Source organism: Equus przewalskii, chromosome 19 (genome assembly GCF_037783145.1).
Source record: "Equus przewalskii isolate Varuska chromosome 19, EquPr2, whole genome shotgun sequence".
Taxonomy (NCBI): domain Eukaryota; kingdom Metazoa; phylum Chordata; class Mammalia; order Perissodactyla; family Equidae; genus Equus; species Equus przewalskii.
This window is the reverse complement of record NC_091849.1, coordinates 26,929,245-26,946,057: the sequence shown is the minus strand read 5'-3', so window position 1 is coordinate 26,946,057 and position 16,813 is coordinate 26,929,245. Positions and strand designations below refer to the sequence as shown.

At 43.7% G+C, this 16,813-nt stretch overlaps 3 protein-coding genes, 1 long non-coding RNA gene and 2 other non-coding genes across 6 annotated transcripts in view; 3 read left to right on the top strand and 3 right to left on the bottom strand.

Annotated features, from left to right (window-relative positions):
• Positions 1–982: 982 nt before the first annotated feature.
• On the bottom strand, positions 983–8,295 carry LOC139077453 (uncharacterized). The gene is made up of 3 exons (XR_011529995.1): positions 8,108–8,295; positions 6,701–6,772; positions 983–1,347 (listed from the first exon to the last, which is right to left on the bottom strand). It is a non-coding gene; the product is annotated as an uncharacterized lncRNA (long non-coding RNA).
• A 604-nt stretch (positions 8,296–8,899) lies between these two features.
• TRNAG-GCC (transfer RNA glycine (anticodon GCC)) lies at positions 8,900–8,970 on the top strand. Its single transcript has one exon. It is a non-coding gene; the product is annotated as a tRNA-Gly (tRNA).
• Positions 8,971–9,345: 375 nt separating this feature from the next.
• On the top strand, positions 9,346–9,417 carry TRNAM-CAU (transfer RNA methionine (anticodon CAU)). The gene has a single exon. It is a non-coding gene; the product is annotated as a tRNA-Met (tRNA).
• A 4,212-nt stretch (positions 9,418–13,629) lies between these two features.
• LOC103565439 (histone H2B type 2-E) lies at positions 13,630–16,378 on the bottom strand. Its single transcript, XM_070585365.1, has 2 exons — positions 14,719–16,378; positions 13,630–13,981 (listed from the first exon to the last, which is right to left on the bottom strand). The coding sequence occupies exon 1, from the start codon at positions 15,856–15,858 to the stop codon at positions 15,478–15,480; it is 381 nt and encodes a 126-aa protein (XP_070441466.1). The 5' UTR covers positions 15,859–16,378; the 3' UTR covers positions 13,630–13,981; positions 14,719–15,477.
• Positions 13,630–16,813, bottom strand: part of LOC103565456 (histone H2A type 1-like) — a 47,701-nt gene continuing 44,517 nt past the window's right edge. Inside the window, exon 5 of the mRNA XM_008541500.2 lies at positions 13,630–13,981. Within this exon, the coding sequence (XP_008539722.2) occupies positions 13,919–13,981 (63 nt within the window). The 3' untranslated portion in view covers positions 13,630–13,918. The remainder of the gene's footprint in view (positions 13,982–16,813) is intronic.
• Positions 16,173–16,620, top strand: LOC139077434 (histone H2A type 1). The gene has a single exon (XM_070585356.1). The coding sequence runs from the start codon at positions 16,173–16,175 to the stop codon at positions 16,563–16,565; it is 393 nt and encodes a 130-aa protein (XP_070441457.1). The 3' UTR covers positions 16,566–16,620.

Here is a 16,813-nt window from a genome sequence, read left to right as displayed (position 1 = left end):
AGTTATCCCATATACCTCAATATGTGAAAATCTCTTGACATAAGGTATAAATATTCCTATATTCAATTCCTGATTTCATTCATTATCATTGAGTGACTGAGGACAAGTGACTTAACCTCTCTACTCCCTCAACTGAAAAATTAGGACAGCAATCCTGGCTTTGGAGGGTCTTTTAGAGGTGCTCAGGGAAGTACGCACTGAGTGTATTTTACGTGGCCAGAACTTCAATGGCATTTTCCTTTTTTTTTTTTTTTTTCACTGAATAGTATGCCATTTTATGGATGTATTATCATTTGTTTATCCATTTTCCTGTTGGAGGACATCTTGGTTGCTTCCAGTTTTCAGTGCTCATGAATAAAGTTTCTATAAACATTGATGCACAGGTTCTTTTTTAAAGCTCCAGTCACCCTGGGGATGTCAACCTAAATAAAGAAGTAAACTGAGGCAAGCCCAAATTACCAGAAATTGAGTTTACTTGGGAATAGCAGAGGAAATTGATGTCAGGAAATGTATGCTGTAGCAAGCTACAGGCAAGTTCATTAAGGGTTTAGGGTGGGCTGTATTTATAGCAAGGAGGGCAAAGAGGAGGAAGTCCAGCCAGAGTTCAAGCAGTAAGTTCACTGGTTTGAGGATGGGGAGAGATTCTTGGCCAATGTTCATTGGTCAGGAGATAAGTCTTGGTCTTCTTCAATCAGGCATTTATGGGAAATCAGTCTTTCCATTCTTAAATTTCCTTCCTCTGAAAGTGTATGCATGAAATTCTCCATTGCATATCCTCTGGCTCCATTTTAGATTGAAATCCTCTCACAGGGACAAGGATTTGAATCTCACCACCGCCCAGGGGTCCTGGGACTAAACATGCACATTCCCTGACCTCTGGGATTTTCACTTCTTAGAAATTTTCTCCTTGTCCATCAGCTTGTTACTGAACCAGGTTCATTTTTGCCCACCTCCCAGAAAGCCAAACACTGAGATGACGAGATTGCAGCAGAGAGAGGATTTACTCACATGGCAGCCACATGAGGAAGCGAGAGCATGAGCCTCACATTCACTTCCCCGAAAACAGGGACTCAGGGATATTTATGGGATGGGGACAAGGTGGTCTGAAATGTGGAGGTAGGTGATTGGAGGTGAGGAGAGGTGAGGTAACTGATGATCTGAGCAAGCGTAGTCAGACTTCATGCCTCTTCAGAGGGCACATGCTCACAAAACGGTGGCGTTAGCATGATCTGAGGGTGAAGTTTTTAGCCTGTTGACGTCAAAAGGCCAACTATCAGACCTCTGTGCGGGCCCAGTTGATGAGTTGGTGGTCTCGACTGGCCTGAAGTGGACAAGCAGTTCTAATTCCTGAAAAACAGGTCATACATCCATTACCATGGTGACCCAGGCTCCAGGAAGATGTTATCCATAGGAGCCTAGTGGGAGTCAGATAGCATATTCCTAAACAACACAGTTAACAATGGGCAGATTAAACAGCTAAAAGCTATAATCAGTAATTGCAAAAAGGAAAAAAACTTCAGTTCCTAGCTACTTAATCATCAACGGTTATTTGCCGGTTTCAAGCTTACCTCCTCAGATTAATGAAGACCAAGCCTGCCCCAGGGAGAAAAGCCCAAGGCATCCTGCCCTATATACTGATCTATGTCATCCTCCTGGGAAGCATAGGATGTCCTGACCTGATCTGATCTGATTCTTATCCAAAGTTATAGGACCCCTGATAACCAGACCCCACCTGCACTGATCCCATTTTAAAGAATTTTTTACATGATCTTTCCTTTGTCTTCTAAAGAAACAACTTGCATACCTATGCCTTATAAATTTAGCCCAACCCTCAACTCATTGCAGCTTTTCACTGCCCATGGATCCTGTCCCCATGTTACTCCCTGCTACTCTCTGAATAAAGGAGCACCACTACCAGACCTTGAGAATCCAAGAAATCTTCCTTTTGACTCCTCGGCTTGCTGAGCCTGCATCAAGATGAGCCTCCCCCACACCTGTAAATTCACTGTCTTCCACCTTTGAGCACACTTTTCTCTCTCCCAGGGGAACTTCCTATTCAGCATCCAACAGACAGCAAAATTATTTCCTCCACATTTTTGCAAACCTGGTTTCCACTGCCTGGATGCCTCTGGGAAAGAGAAAGAGGCAGAGCAGGGTTGGGAACAGGAAAAGCTCCTCTTTCACCCTCACGGAGTAGAAGTTACTCTTTCGTAAGAGAAATTTACATTTATAAGATAAATCTCCATTTGTAAGAGTGTCTCCCACTCTGTCCCATGAACAGGAGAATGACAAAAATCTCTGGAAAGTCTTATCAATGGAGAAGGCACCAACATAAATCTGCATAACAACCTTATCCTTCTTTATTGTGCTTTGCCTGAAAATCTCCCATAACTAGATTCCCATTCCCCCTCCAACATCTTTCTTTTGTCGTTAGCTGCAGATGGTATTTAAGGTGGTGGCTTGAGTCACTTCTGGGACTTACTCAGTTTTCCTGGGTCTCTCCCCTGTATACAGGAGGTATACATGTTATTAAACTTCTGTTTGCTTTTCTCCTGTTAGTCTGTCTTTTTATTACAGGGGTGTCTCAGCCAAGAACCTAGAAGGATAGATGGAAAATTATTTCCGCCCCTCTACAGGTATGACAGCAGGGAGGCTGGTGTGCCTTAGTGAAGTGAGCAAGGGAGAGAAGAGTAGGAGGCAGACTAGAGGTAGAGGTATGAAGATGTTGATGCAAAATAATCAATAACCATTCTATAGATAAGAGAGGTAAGGTGACCTTGACTTGAGCCAGGCTGAGGACTATAACCCAGGAAGGGAGTCTTCACAAAGGAAGAAAGCATTCTGGAGAAGCATGGTTTTCAGTACAGTTTTATACCTCTTTAGAACAAAGAACATACATTAAACACTCCAAGGATACATATTCATCAAAGTTTCACAGAGGTATTCAGCTGCAAACTAGCAGGTCAATATGACCCTGATGTCCAGGAAAGGGAACTTACCTTCAGGAGTATTAATACGGGCATTACTGACACTGGTGGGCATAGGAGGGGAAGTATGCATCCTTATCTTCAAAGAGGGCATTCTTTACTTTGAGATAATGTTTAATGCATTCTTTACTTTAATGGTTAAAGCAGATGTACAATGTATGTTTGATAGGTCATAGTCAGGCTTTTTAGTTCGAGCCAAATCAGTTTTGAACCAGAATAGCTACCTCATATACCTCAATATGTGAAAATCTCATGTCAAAGGGAATCAGAATATGCCACCTCAAAATACGCCACTTTAGTATATGGATTATTTTGTGCTGAAGGCAATGGAGAATCAACAGATGCAGAAAGAAACCTTGGAGTTTCCCTTAGCTGACTAAAAGCAGAAAAATCTGAGAAATGAGGACTGCCATAAAGCTCTACTCTGGGGGAATTTTATGGCCATGAAGAAGATGGAAAGTCAGCACCAAGATGAGTCTGCACAAACAAACGTTACTAAAACAACCTTTATCTTCTGTTAATTTCCCCATATATTTCCTTTCCACAATTTATCACTCCTACAAGCCCAAACCTCTCTTTCGTTTGTCAAGTTATTTCTCCACCATTTTTCACCCCTTTTGAAATGATATATCAGCTTCCATGTCTAGCTACTTCCTTGGCTTTTTCACTTATTTTCTGTGGAGCACCTGTGCACATAAAATTAAAAATAAAATCTGTGTGCCTTTTCTCCTGTTAATGTCTTTTGTCAGTTTAATTCCATCTTTGAAGATAAGGATGCATACTTCCCCTCCTGTGCCCTCCAGTATCAGTAATGCCCGTATTAATACTCCTGAAGGTAAGTTCCCTTTCCTGGACATCAGGGTCATATTGTCCCAGTTACTGAACATAAGAGGGTAGAGGGAAAGCTTTTTCCTCCCCTTCAGGTAGGATGGGCCACTGTAGGATTTGTCTTTCACAGTGGGTGAGAGGGTGCCACTGGAAGTTATGAATAGAGCAGGGACATGACAGATTATAATACAAACAGGGCAGAAGCAGGGAGAGAAGTCAGGAGAGTATTGCAATAATTTAGGTAAGAGATGCTGGTGGCATGGACCAGGGCGGTAATGATACAGATGGTGAGCAGTGGTGAGATTTGGGGTACATTTTGAACGGAGAGCTGACACTGCTGAAAGATTAGACATGGCCTATGAGAGAAAGAGAGGAGTCAAGAATAATTCCAGTTTCCAGATATCCTCTTCTCAAGTCTGTGGGGATGACTGAAGAGGAGCAGACTATGCCAACCCAAAATATGCCACTTTGGCATATGGATTTTTTTTTTTTTTGAGGAAGATTAGCCCTGACCTAACATCTGCTGCCAATCTTCCTCTTTTTGCTGAGGAAGGCTGGCCCTGAGCTAACATCCGTGCCCATCTTCCTCCACTTTATATGCAGGAGGCCTGCCATAACATGGCTTGCCCAGCGGTGCCATGTCTGCACCTGGGATCCGAACCAGCGGACCCCGGGCGGCCGAAGCGGAACGTGCACACTTAACTGCTGCACCACTGGGCTGGCCCCATATGGATTATTTTTAATTAAAGGTATTTGAGAAACAGCCAGTGGAATAAGGACACTCCTTTTACTCTGTCTCATGTCATTTTTACTGTTAGACCAGCAACAGAACCTAGAAGAGTAGAAAGAAAATTTTTCCTCTTCTACAATCATTTCGAATTAAAGTTAATTAAGAAATAGCCAGTACAAGAAGGACATTCTCACACTCCTTTCTCCCCCTGAAAGCAGGAAATAAATCTCCCATGTGAAAGATACCCTCCTTTGTACCGGAAGAGTAGAAGGCATCCTTATCACCAGAAGCAGGGAATTTAGGGCCGAGAAGGTTGTATAAACCCACCTGGTTACTTCGTTAATTTACTACCCCAAGCCCAAACTCTTTGTCTTGTCAATCTTCACAAATGTATTGTTTCTATTGTCTAAAAGATATAAAAGCTGCCTGCTTTGGTCATTTCTTTGAGTCTTATATCTTTATGGGGCTCCCACATATAAGAAATTAGTTTTTCTCCTGTTAATCTGTCTTACGTCAATTTGCTTATTAGACCAGCCAAAGAACCTAGAAGGGAAGAAGGGAAAAGTTTTCCACCCCTACACCTGCATCATGGCTCACGTCCAGTAGAAGAAAAAGGAAATCTCTTTCAGTTCTTCAGTAGAAGTCCTTATCTTCAAGGTGAGTAGGTCGACATGAGTATGTGCCCATTTGGACCAAAGACAATACAGCCGGGGGAAGCCCTGCATCGAGTAGGTTAAGCCTGGATTTCTGAAGCAATTACTGCCAACAGGGTATGGCAGTGCCCTGATTATGGTTCTTTAGGTGTGGTATGACCTGAGAATTTGTTACAAATGCAAATTCTTGGGCCCTACCCCAACTTACTGAATTAGAAACTCTAGAGTTTGTGGCCCAGCAATCTGTGTGTAACTGATACCAGCTCAACACAAGGTTGACATAAGGGAAGCCACATTATAGAAAAGAGACCATATTGTAACTTTGAGTGACCTCTGACTAACTAACCCAACTGGATTGGCACCCTCCAGGAGATATACATGCTCTTTAGATTTCATGGCCCCTCCCAGCTGCAATAAGGTGATCACTTTGTTCTTTTGAGTTCCCTGGTAATGTGATGACCCCCAGACAGAGATTCTATGCTAATATCCAGGACAACTGAAAGATCTGGTGTGGCCACTCCCAGTCTGCAAAACCAGAGGGTCAACATTCCTATCCCCCTCCCCTATAACCCACTGGCCTATATAACTGCTTCAAGATCTGTGGCCCCCCTTAAGGTGGCTCTTAGTTAGTCCCCCATCTTCCTCCTTGTTGGCAAGCTATAATAAAAACCCTTTCTCTCCTACCACCTTGCCTCTCAACTGTTGGCTTGTCTTGTGCTGAAGAAGACCCCCTTTCATGGTAACATAACAAGCCCTCTAGGGGATTCTGATGCATGCTGAAGTTTGAGAACCACTGGTTCAAACTAATTGGAAGATCTTGAGGTTGGAGCTTTGTATTGTTAATTTGAAGAGGCAAAAGATGAATGCTGAGGAGTCAATCAACATTGTGCCCCTCAAGGGTGTACTATATGTACTGTTGGGGAAGTGGGAGAACCCCCCCCCCCCTACTTTTCCTTAAGGTTCTTATGGCTGGTCAAATAATTAAAGAGGCAGGTTAGCAGGAGAAAATCAAACGAAGTTTAATAGCATGTATACATGGGAGAAACCCAGGGGAAACTGAGTAACTCAGCCATCTGGCTAAGGGTGCTTGTTTAAATATCTTCAGCTACAGACAAAGATGATATTGGGGCTAGTGATTTGGAATTTCAGAGGGGAAGCCAATTTACATGGAGATGGAATGCAAATGTTTGTTAAACAGGTTTTTCTGGGCCCAAAAACGGGTTTGTTAGTGTCTTTTTATCACATCTATATTACATTATACTATAGCCATCATATGGTATGAGCTCCTTCCTGGAACAGGCCTTCTATGTTAAATTCTTTTAGGTAGTTTTTGGGGGGAGGTCGGATGCTCTTCCTGAGTCTTCTGAGCTTTTATTGTCTTCAGCTCAACATAATGCGCATACATGAGTGGTACATCTTGGGGCGGCCTGCCTTAACGACATCATACAACACCAAGATAAGAGGCGCAAATTCATTCATTTGTTCAACTGATAAATACTTACTGAGCATCTAGTAGGTGCCTGCATGGTTTCAGGCATTGTAGATACACCAGGCATCTGTTTGAGGTCTCTAATCTGGTAAGAGGACAGAAAATAAAAGTAAAACTTATGGTATGTCAGAAGGAACTAACTGCTATAAAGAAAAGCACAAAGCCAGAAAAAGGGGAGGATGTGTATGTTTTTCTGAGGGAGGGTGTTGTCTGTCAAATAGAGTGTTCAGGAAAGCCCTCAAGGATAAGATGACATAATTCATAATAATAATGACATAATAATAATAATAGACACTCTTAAAGAGGAGAGAGACTGAAGGAGATGAGAGACCTGGCTAAATATCTGGGGGAAGAGCTTTATGGGCATAGGGAAGAGACACTGTAAATGCTTGTTCTGGGCTTGTGCTTGGAGGGTTCTGAAGAGCTGCATGGTTCATGGTTGGAGCCCAGTGAACAAGGCCTGGAGTGAGAAGAGATGAGGTGTGTGTCGGGGGAGGCAGGCATGGAGTGCCTTGTGCATGACTTTAAGGAATACAGGTTAACGTATATCCAGTTACACATTATCTCCTCCTCTCCCCTAATCTAAGCTGAGGCCCCATGTGTTGCCGTCATACAGGAGAGGCTGCAGCTCCTGAAGAGGGTAGGAGTGAGAATGAATGAATGAGCAGCACGGGGAGGATGGTACTTAATGAAGACAACCTTCCCAGTTAAGAGGGAGAAGAGAGACACCAGAGCTACTGGAGAAGAGATTCATCCTCGGCCCAAAGCCTGAAATTGAGTGTAAATGCATGTGTGTGTGCACAAGCTTCTGGGGAGTGTGTCCAGATCTTTTATCACATTTTTGCAGGGATCTGTGTACCCACATGTTAAGAACTTCTCACTCTAAGGGAAGATGATCAGAAGCAGCAGACCAGCGCCCTTGGCTTTGAGCAATGGTGAGCTTTTAAAGGTGTGTTTAACTTCTGAGTTTAGCCCTTGTGTTTGTACTCAGAGACGGCAGAATTTCCCTGAAAAAGAAAAGGATTGCTGGGAAAATTTGCACTTCATGGGAAAATTAAAGCATACCCTTCTGTGTCACCTGATTCTGGTTCTAGGGGAGCTATTTTACAACTCTGTAAATTGTAGGTAACTGACAGCAATAGAAAATAATTCGTGTCATACACATGCAAATTAATTCTGTCCCGTGATGGGACATTTTCCCCCTTCCCAGCTCCCTTGGGCCCCCCTCCCCGCTACTGAAAAGCCAGTTTTGACCTTATTTACGCATTCTTTTCAGTATTCCTGATGTATAAATGACACCCATTCTTTGCATTTTCCTGTGAACTGGTAGGACCACCTCATCGGTTACCCCGTTAATCAGTAAAGTAAAATCTTCTAAAAGAGGTTCCTTTTTATATTTGTCTGAAAGTCATGATCGTACCTTTATTGGGAAAATTATCTTTTAACGAGACTTTTGTTCGCGATTTGACTGGAAGGAGTTTCTCGTGCCACCTCCATAGCCGTGGCAACCGAAGCAGACGGCAAACCCACAGAATTCCTTAATCCCCAGTGATCAACAGACAACAACGCTGGGCTCCAGTTTCCCTTCCCCTTCCCTCTGGCTCCTCCCCTCCCTTTGCTCCCCCTTTCCCCTCCTTCTTCCTCTCCTCGGGTCTCTTCCTCTTCGATCCTCCTCTTCCTTTTCTTCTTTCTGTCCCGCCCTTGTTCCCCGTTTCTTCTACTCTTCTTCCTTTCAGGAGCTGCCCGGGCGTGGAGCCTCCTCAAAAACACAAAATATTCCCCGCCTCCCGAGCAAACTAGGGAATTAGGCATCCAAGGCTTCCGGGGATGCTGAAAAGTCCGGAGCCTCAGAGCACTCCGCAGTTAGATACCCAGGGCCCTCGAGCTGCGGCGGAAAAGATGCCGAGGGTGCTAGATGCCTCGCTAGTTGCGGGGCCGAGGGGCTAGTGTCGCCGGAGTGGTCCGAGGGCGCCGCTGAGACGCGCCAGGGACTGGCCGCCCACGCCAGGGCCGGTCGACCCTGTCGCGGGGGACGCTCCGAACTTGCAGTGAAAGGGGGATTTTCCTGAGAAGAAACGAAGAAGGAGCATTATGAGGTTCTAGTGAATAAGAGCGAAAAAGGAAGCATCTTTTTGTAAAGGAAATATAAATATTTCGATAAAAATAAAGGAGAAAACATTTCCATTCTTAGCAGGGAGGTTTTTCTCGCCGAGCATTGGTGGTTCAGTGGTAGAATTCTCGCCTGCCACGCGGGAGGCCCGGGTTCGATTCCCGGCCAATGCAGCGGTGTGTCTGAGACTTTTTCTTTTTCCTAATTCTCCCAATCATCTTGGAAAGGCTCCAGTTTAGAAGACGAATACTCTTTACATTTGAATTTTGACCTAATCTTACATTCTGTGACAATAAGACCTGGCTCGATTCTGCCAGGTGAAAAGGACAGGTTGGCGACGGGCTGTTTTCCTAATAGGATGGTCGAAATTTTGCTTTCAGAATATTTGAAGTCAATGTACTCTGGATTCATCTACCTGTTTGAAGCATGAGTATAACCAATGAATGACGTCTGAATTAAAAAAAAAATCATTTTTTTACATATGGAAGCAGCAACCTTTAAAGGAACATAGAATAAAAGACTTACTTCAAAGCCACTGTCGCATGTCTAGCAGAGTGGCGCAGCGGAAGCGTGCTGGGCCCATAACCCAGAGGTCGATGGATCGAAACCATCCTCTGCTAGTTGTTTGTTTTCCCCCTGGAATATATTGGAAGCATTTAAAATGTAACCGTCCCAACTCTGTACCTAAAAAGACCTTGGGCAACCGCAGGGCAAGTATATTCAGCCCACGGATGGCTTGTGGTCAAAATAATTCACAAATCGTAAAGGTTTTAATTAAGAAATGTCAAGTGCTCCGTCTCAGAAAGCAGAAAATTAATAAGAACCCATCAGCTGCAAGGTCTCCATTTTTACCTGCTCCCATACTGTAAACAAGAATGCACATTTAGAGTTCAAAAGAACCGTATATCACTAATTTCAGTTTTAGAGACTCAGTTATAGGGAGTTGGGAGTATTTAACGACTCTCCCAACAATCCCTCCCTTTTTGTTCCGTTTTCCTCCTTAGCACTTATCACTATGTAGTATACAGTATATTTTATTTATCCATTTAGTATTTTCTCCCCCATGGGACATAAATTCACAAGAGCAGAGATTTTTGTCTCTTTTGCCACTGTGGTTGCTATAGTATCCAGAACACAGTGTGGCTCGTGTTAGGCGCTGGTGATTTGGTAAATATGTTAAAAGTTGCAATTTCTAATACACCAAACACCAATTTTGACATTATTTTTCACCTTCTTCTTCTACCTTTTAAAAAATTACAGAAGAGTACAAAAATGGCCACACAGAATTGATCTACTATTTAACATTATGGCATATTCGCTACAAATCTCTCTTATATTTAAAGAAAAAATAAACCCACATAAAACTGAAGTACTCTTCAACTGCTTCCCCACTCCTAATATCCCCTTTCTCAGGGCAAATCTCATGAATTTGATGTGCATCTCTCCCATTTCGTTTTTTTTTTTAATGACTAATTTTCATTTGCAAAGAGGCTAGGAACACCTAGCATGAATGCTTTCATTTAAATAACACAATGTTTATGTTCAAAAGCATTTATTTTATGAATATCCACATCAAAGGCTTTCTTTTACAATGCTGTTGATATTAAGTCTATTTCTGTGTGTTAATTTATGACAGATTACATACAAGCATACCTAATGTTTACACAGGTGTCTAGAATGGGAGGTCAAAGGGCTATATTTGATTTTCAGTCGGTTACAAAATGGAGGCAACATCTTTATCAACTTGGCAATACAGGTTTTAGAAATCCTGTCATTAAAGTTCTTTTATTGATTGTATTTAATTGTTTTGTCACATGAAATTCCCATCACAGTAAAGAACCACAGTATTCAGTTTAGATGCTAGGTGAGACCCCATTCCATTTTCACTTTGCCTACATAATATGCCCATATAATTCCCACCTGAAATGAATTTTAAAACACTATTCTCAGTGAGAATCTTTCTACTCTCACAGATCACCAGAGGCACATGTGATTAATCTAAAAGAAAAAAATTGCCAAGAATGATGAAATATTATTCGCTATTTTCTCCTGGGTTCTTTTTAAGAAATGGATTTTCAGTTTGTTCTTGGATAATGTAAAAATAGATTGAGCATCTTCTCAAAGAGGTAAATTATTTACCTCCTAATCTTCTACAAGGCACTAATTCTGCTCTCTAAGAAGAGTTTCTTATTAACAAGCATAAAAATGAAAAGAGAACACCTGTATTAAGATAGTCATTTTGAAAAGAACCAGAGACCGTGGGGCCTCAAAGCACACTCTCTGTATATAGCACTGCTTTTTCCCAAGATTGAAACGAAGCTCGTCATATGTTACATTTGCTAGCGACAGTTAACAAATAACCCTCATGAGATTGATTTATGTTTACCACCAGATTATTTCTGCTAGAAGAGACTTCTAAGATCACTTTTAGTTGAGGAACAAGGGACCAGGAAGATCAGACAACCCCTTCCTTGCAGCTGCAGAGGAACAGATCCTGTAGGGCTTCATAAAATGGACCTGGCCACTGATGTTTCTGATGAAGGATTTTCAAAGACATCAACTTCAGAGATTGTTACTATGACCTATGAAAGTAACATTTAAATTCTGTCTGTACGTGATTTTCTCTTTAAAAATATATTGCCCTAGTAATAAGATGCTAATTGGCATCTCCTTTTTGCCTCAAGATCATTATCTTTGTGATATTTCTTTGTCAAATCAGAAGACAATTGATTCTTCCTACTTCACCCATATGTGTGGAGGTAAAATAAAAAAAATTAAATAAAATCAATGACTCACTAGATAGATAGCTGATTTAAACAGAATTCGAGAGTAGAATTTGAGAGCATATGCTTCATTTAAATAGACATAAGGGGCTAAAAAGGGAGAAAGAGAAGCTGGGTTCAGGGAACAAGGGTAGATCATTTGCGGCAGGCAGGGATACCAGGCAGGGAAGAGGCGGAGCTTCAGTTTAAGATCCTTGTGGCCTCTACCTTCCTCTTTCCTCTTACTCATTTTGTTCAGAAGAGATGGGAAGGAACACTAAAGAAAAGGGAGGGAATTTTGAGACAGGACCAAAGAAAAGTAGGTAGAGGAGAACATATTACAATAAGACAAATGTAACATAATTAGAAAAGAATAGGTTTATTTATTCAGATAAGTATTCATCCACAATAAACAACGCGAAACACCTTTCACCATTTTTACCTCATTACTGGTGGTGAGCTTGAAGAATTTTAATTTTTTTTAGCTCACTTCTTTATCCATTTACTTAACTTGCAGAAAGTAGCTCTTGAATGTCTGCTGTGTGCGTGAGCCCGTGCTCTGCCCAGAGCTGCCCAGTGAGGAACAAATACTTTTCAGCTGAGGAGTTAGGAAGCTGCGGAGATCTGGGCATTGGACCTGGGCTGTGGTGGCAGGGAAAGTATACTGGGCAGCTTGTCATGGGCACAGAAATCCCTGTTAATGTCCAGAGATCTCCAGCTGTGAGATTAACGGTTTGATGAAGCTTGCAGACATTTTTGGTTTACTCTGCACCATGTTATATATTTTTTATTCATCACCCATATTGAAAATTTAGAATATTCCTTATTAAAATGCATATCCTCTTGGAAAACTGAAAGACTCACTGTCCCTGGGCCTGCAGCCCCACAAGGCAACAATCAAGAGAAATCGCGTTGCACGGGCTTCGTATTTCTCAGTTCCCACGTGTTAGCTGGCATTTATCAACATCCTTGGCCTCCGGTTGTTCTTACAGCAGTATCAAGATAGGAAACTATGCTATTAAAATGGGGAAAATGAAATACAGTGTCGAAAGTCTGTGTGCTTCAAGAAAAATAGCAAAGAGCTCCTTTGTGGAGATGAGGCATGGATTCTAATATCCAGCCAGTTTTGCTCTTGTCTGCTGGGCCCTTGTGAGCATTTGACTTAACCACCAGTTTAGGGAATATCACAACTATCTCTTTAGCCCCAGTTTAACTTAAATGTAGACATTTTATGAAAGACAATTTGGAATAGAAGGTTGAGATCAAAGCATGGAGAGTGGCCTTAAGTGTTGAACTGTGTTCCCCTCAAATTTATGTTTGAGCCCTAACCCCAATGTGACAGTATTTGGAAATAAGGCCTTTGAAGAGGTAATTAAGGTTAAATTAGGTCATAAGGGTGGGATGCTAATCCACTAGAACTGCCCATGCGCAGACAAAAGACCATGTGAGGACACAGCAGGACAGCCAGCTGCCAGCCAAGGAGACAGGCCTCAGGGGAAACCAGTCCTGCCAACACCTTGTTCTTGGACTCCTGGCCTCCAGAACTGGGAGAAAATAAATTTCTGTTGTTCAAGCCACCTGGTGTGTAGTATTTTGTTGTCGCAGCCCCAGCAAACTAATACATGCATTTTAATAGACGTTTGGACTTGGCTAAGCAGTAGACACTGTCAAAGGAGGACTAAGAACAGAAACATTTGGAAAGGAAAGGAAAAGTCTCCCTTCAAAGAGGGCAGAGCATTAGACTTTGGGGAAAACACACACACACACACACACACACACACACACACACACGGGCAAACACACACGTATTTAAGGGGGAGGGAACCTGCAAAATGACCAAGGTTACCAAGTTTACATTGGCCTGTTTATGGTGGAAAAATTGCAAGTTAGTCACCTCATAATTATAAGCCCTGACATATCTTCAAAGAGCAGCCCAGCAAACATTACGGGTATCATTGTTTTGTCAGGTGTTTAGGTTTACAGGAAACGTTCAAGCGTTTACTACTTTGAGGACCAGAACTAGAGAGCACATAACCCTATCATTTTTAATTTATTTTAGTGTGCACAGTATTTTGGTTTTTGATTTTTTTTATTTGGACAGCTCTGACCAAACCACAAAACTCAACACGGCTTTCACCCTCTCTCACCCCCTCTCATGCCCACGAGTCAGTCTTGGAGAAAATGAACTCCAGTGGTTGAAGGGAGACAGAAATGGCAACTCTCACCTACCCCAACTCACTGATTGTCAGCGGAAAGTTGCTGTTAGGAAGGAAGCGTTTCGATTGGATCTGGAAAACACAGCGCCTTGGACCTGTGCTTCTGCCTTTTTGCCACAAGATGGCAGAAGAGGGCAATAGTTCTATGCCGTCCACACTGAGTGTAATGATCTCTCATGATCTCTCAAGGACGGAGGGAAAAAAATCTGTCAGAAAGAGAGCAAAGAACAAAAGGAGGAGATGAGTATGATGCCGACGAGTGCAGGAACACGATGAAATTAGGGGACTGCTCTCCACCAAGTTGGGTAGCTGTCGGTAGGCTCTGTTGTCAACCCCCAAGCCTTAATGACTGGCGCAGGGACAGGGGAAAGAGAACTCCATTCTAGGGAAGTGAATGACAAAGCCCCTGACCTGTTGGCATGACTTCGGGGAGGTTTGTTGCCTGCGACAGGAACAAGACTGTTCGTCTGAGATTGAATCCATTCCCACAGCTTAAAGGAAAGTGACAATAGAGAAATACAGGGAAAATTAAGGGATGATTTTGAAGCCTGGAGTAGGGATGCGGGTGGAGGGCTTGTTATTTTGTGTTAATGAAAAAATAGATTTACAATACCAATCACTTGCTCAAGGGAGGGGATGACAGGGTGGCAGAGGATGTTAACGATTTGAAATGCAAGAAAGGAGAATTTAGGCACTATTGAAAGATGCAGGGGAGGGGGAAATTGAAGGACTTTCCTCTTTCCACAGTGCTTTGGAAGTCTGCACTCCCTGGAATTGCTAGCTAGCCCACGCTTTTAGACCATTTTCTGTCTCTGTGGTTTTTTTCTGCTTTTCTTTAAACACTGGGTTCTCTGATTTCTGTCGCAGGATTCCTAACCGTGAACTCTCAAATCTCATCCTGAAAACTGCCCTCCTGCCCCTTCACCGATGAGGCCAGGCATACCTCACAGCCAAGGCATTCTGATTAAACATTGGGAGAACGCGGCTTTTCCAAGTTGCTGGATTCCTTGTCAAATATTTTATGCTTAAGGAGCTTCCTCGACCTTTAATGTTCCCGCTGCTCTTTGACATAAATAATTTCAATTCACCCTAATATCTCCGTAGGGTACGCAGGGTTGATGTTAGTGACTATTCGGTGGTGTGTGGGAAATGGGCACACACAAGTTAACTTCGCTCAGTATCCGACTGCAGAAGACAGAATGTTAATTTTCAGTTTATGACTCTGGCTCCGGAGTCTGGTGCACTCCCGCGGATAACGAAGTCATAGTTTTACTTTCCAGAGAACCTCTCAGAACAGCACAACCCGACAACAGACTATGTGGCAAATGGCAGCCCATGGCGGGCTTTTCAAATAGTACCGCTGCCCAATCAGGAACTGGTACGTCAACTTGCATTGATACAGTGTAGGCAAAAGCGAAAGTTTTGCTATCGTAGGACAAAATTGAAATTCTTTTTCAAAGGGCGTCAAAGGAGCAGTGACATTTGCATCCCACTGCGCCTAAATGTTTAGCCAAAACGCGCGTGGCGGGCTTTTTAACATTTTACCCTCCTTTCCAGTTTTCTTCTGCTCCCAAACCAGCCCCCAACCCTTCTAAGAGAAAGTAGACTACAGACAAAATGCACCAGCTATTTCTCTGAAAGTGTGGGTGGCTCTGAAAAGAGCCTTTGGGTTGTGGGTAGTTGTGGGTAGCTGCCGGCAGGCTCACTTGGAGCTGGTGTACTTGGTGACGGCCTTGGTGCCCTCCGACACAGCGTGCTTGGCCAGCTCCCCGGGCAGCAGCAGGCGCACGGCCGTCTGGATCTCCCTGGAGGTGATGGTCGAGCGCTTGTTGTAATGCGCCAGGCGCGACGCCTCGCCCGCGATGCGCTCGAAGATGTCGTTGACGAACGAGTTCATGATGCCCATGGCCTTGGACGAGATGCCGGTGTCGGGGTGGACCTGCTTCAGCACCTTGTACACGTAGATGGAGTAGCTCTCCTTGCGGCTGCGCTTGCGCTTCTTGCCATCCTTCTTCTGCGCCTTGGTCACCGCCTTCTTGGAGCCCTTCTTCGGGGCAGGGGCGGATTTAGCTGGCTCCGGCATAATAGAAATGAGTTAAGTCCTCTAGAAACAAAGAATGTGCGCCAGGTGGGTCCTGACGTTTTTATTTACAACTGCATATGTAAATGAGATATAGCAAAGTCCTACGTCTGATTGGCAGATACCAGGGATGACGTCCACGTCAATATTGTCCAATCAGAACACGCATTCAAGGAACTGTATTTGTATTGCTTAAAATAGAACTTCAGCTTTAGCCAATGAAGCAGCTTCTTTTTCGCGCCGAGCTGCAGCTATAAAGTGTGCATCTTTCTACTTTCTATTCAGTCACCTCTGGGGTAGATCACAGATATTCCATTATGTCTGGACGAGGCAAGCAGGGCGGCAAAGCTCGCGCCAAGGCCAAGACCCGCTCTTCTCGGGCCGGGCTGCAGTTCCCCGTGGGCCGAGTGCACCGCCTGCTCCGCAAGGGCAACTACGCCGAGCGGGTCGGGGCCGGCGCGCCGGTGTACCTGGCGGCGGTGCTGGAGTACCTGACGGCCGAGATCCTGGAGCTGGCGGGCAACGCGGCCCGCGACAACAAGAAGACGCGCATCATCCCGCGCCACCTGCAGCTGGCCATCCGCAACGACGAGGAGCTCAACAAGCTGCTGGGCAAAGTGACCATCGCGCAGGGTGGTGTGCTGCCCAACATCCAGGCCGTGCTGCTGCCCAAGAAGACCGAGAGTCATCACAAAGCCAAGGGCAAGTAAAGTCTGCATTCATACTTAAGTTTCTAAGACAAAAGGCTCTTTTCAGAGCCACCCACCATTTCTGTGGAAGAACTGAGCACTTTGTTCTACCTAAGTTTTTAAAACATTAAGTATCTAATCTCTTTTGGTTTGACCAAGTTAACTCAAGAAGGGTAAAGATCATTCAGTTTGTAGTTCGTTCAATCATAAGGCCATGAAACCCTCACTTTTGTTGTCCCCTCCCGAGGAATACACCGTTCTGGGTAGCT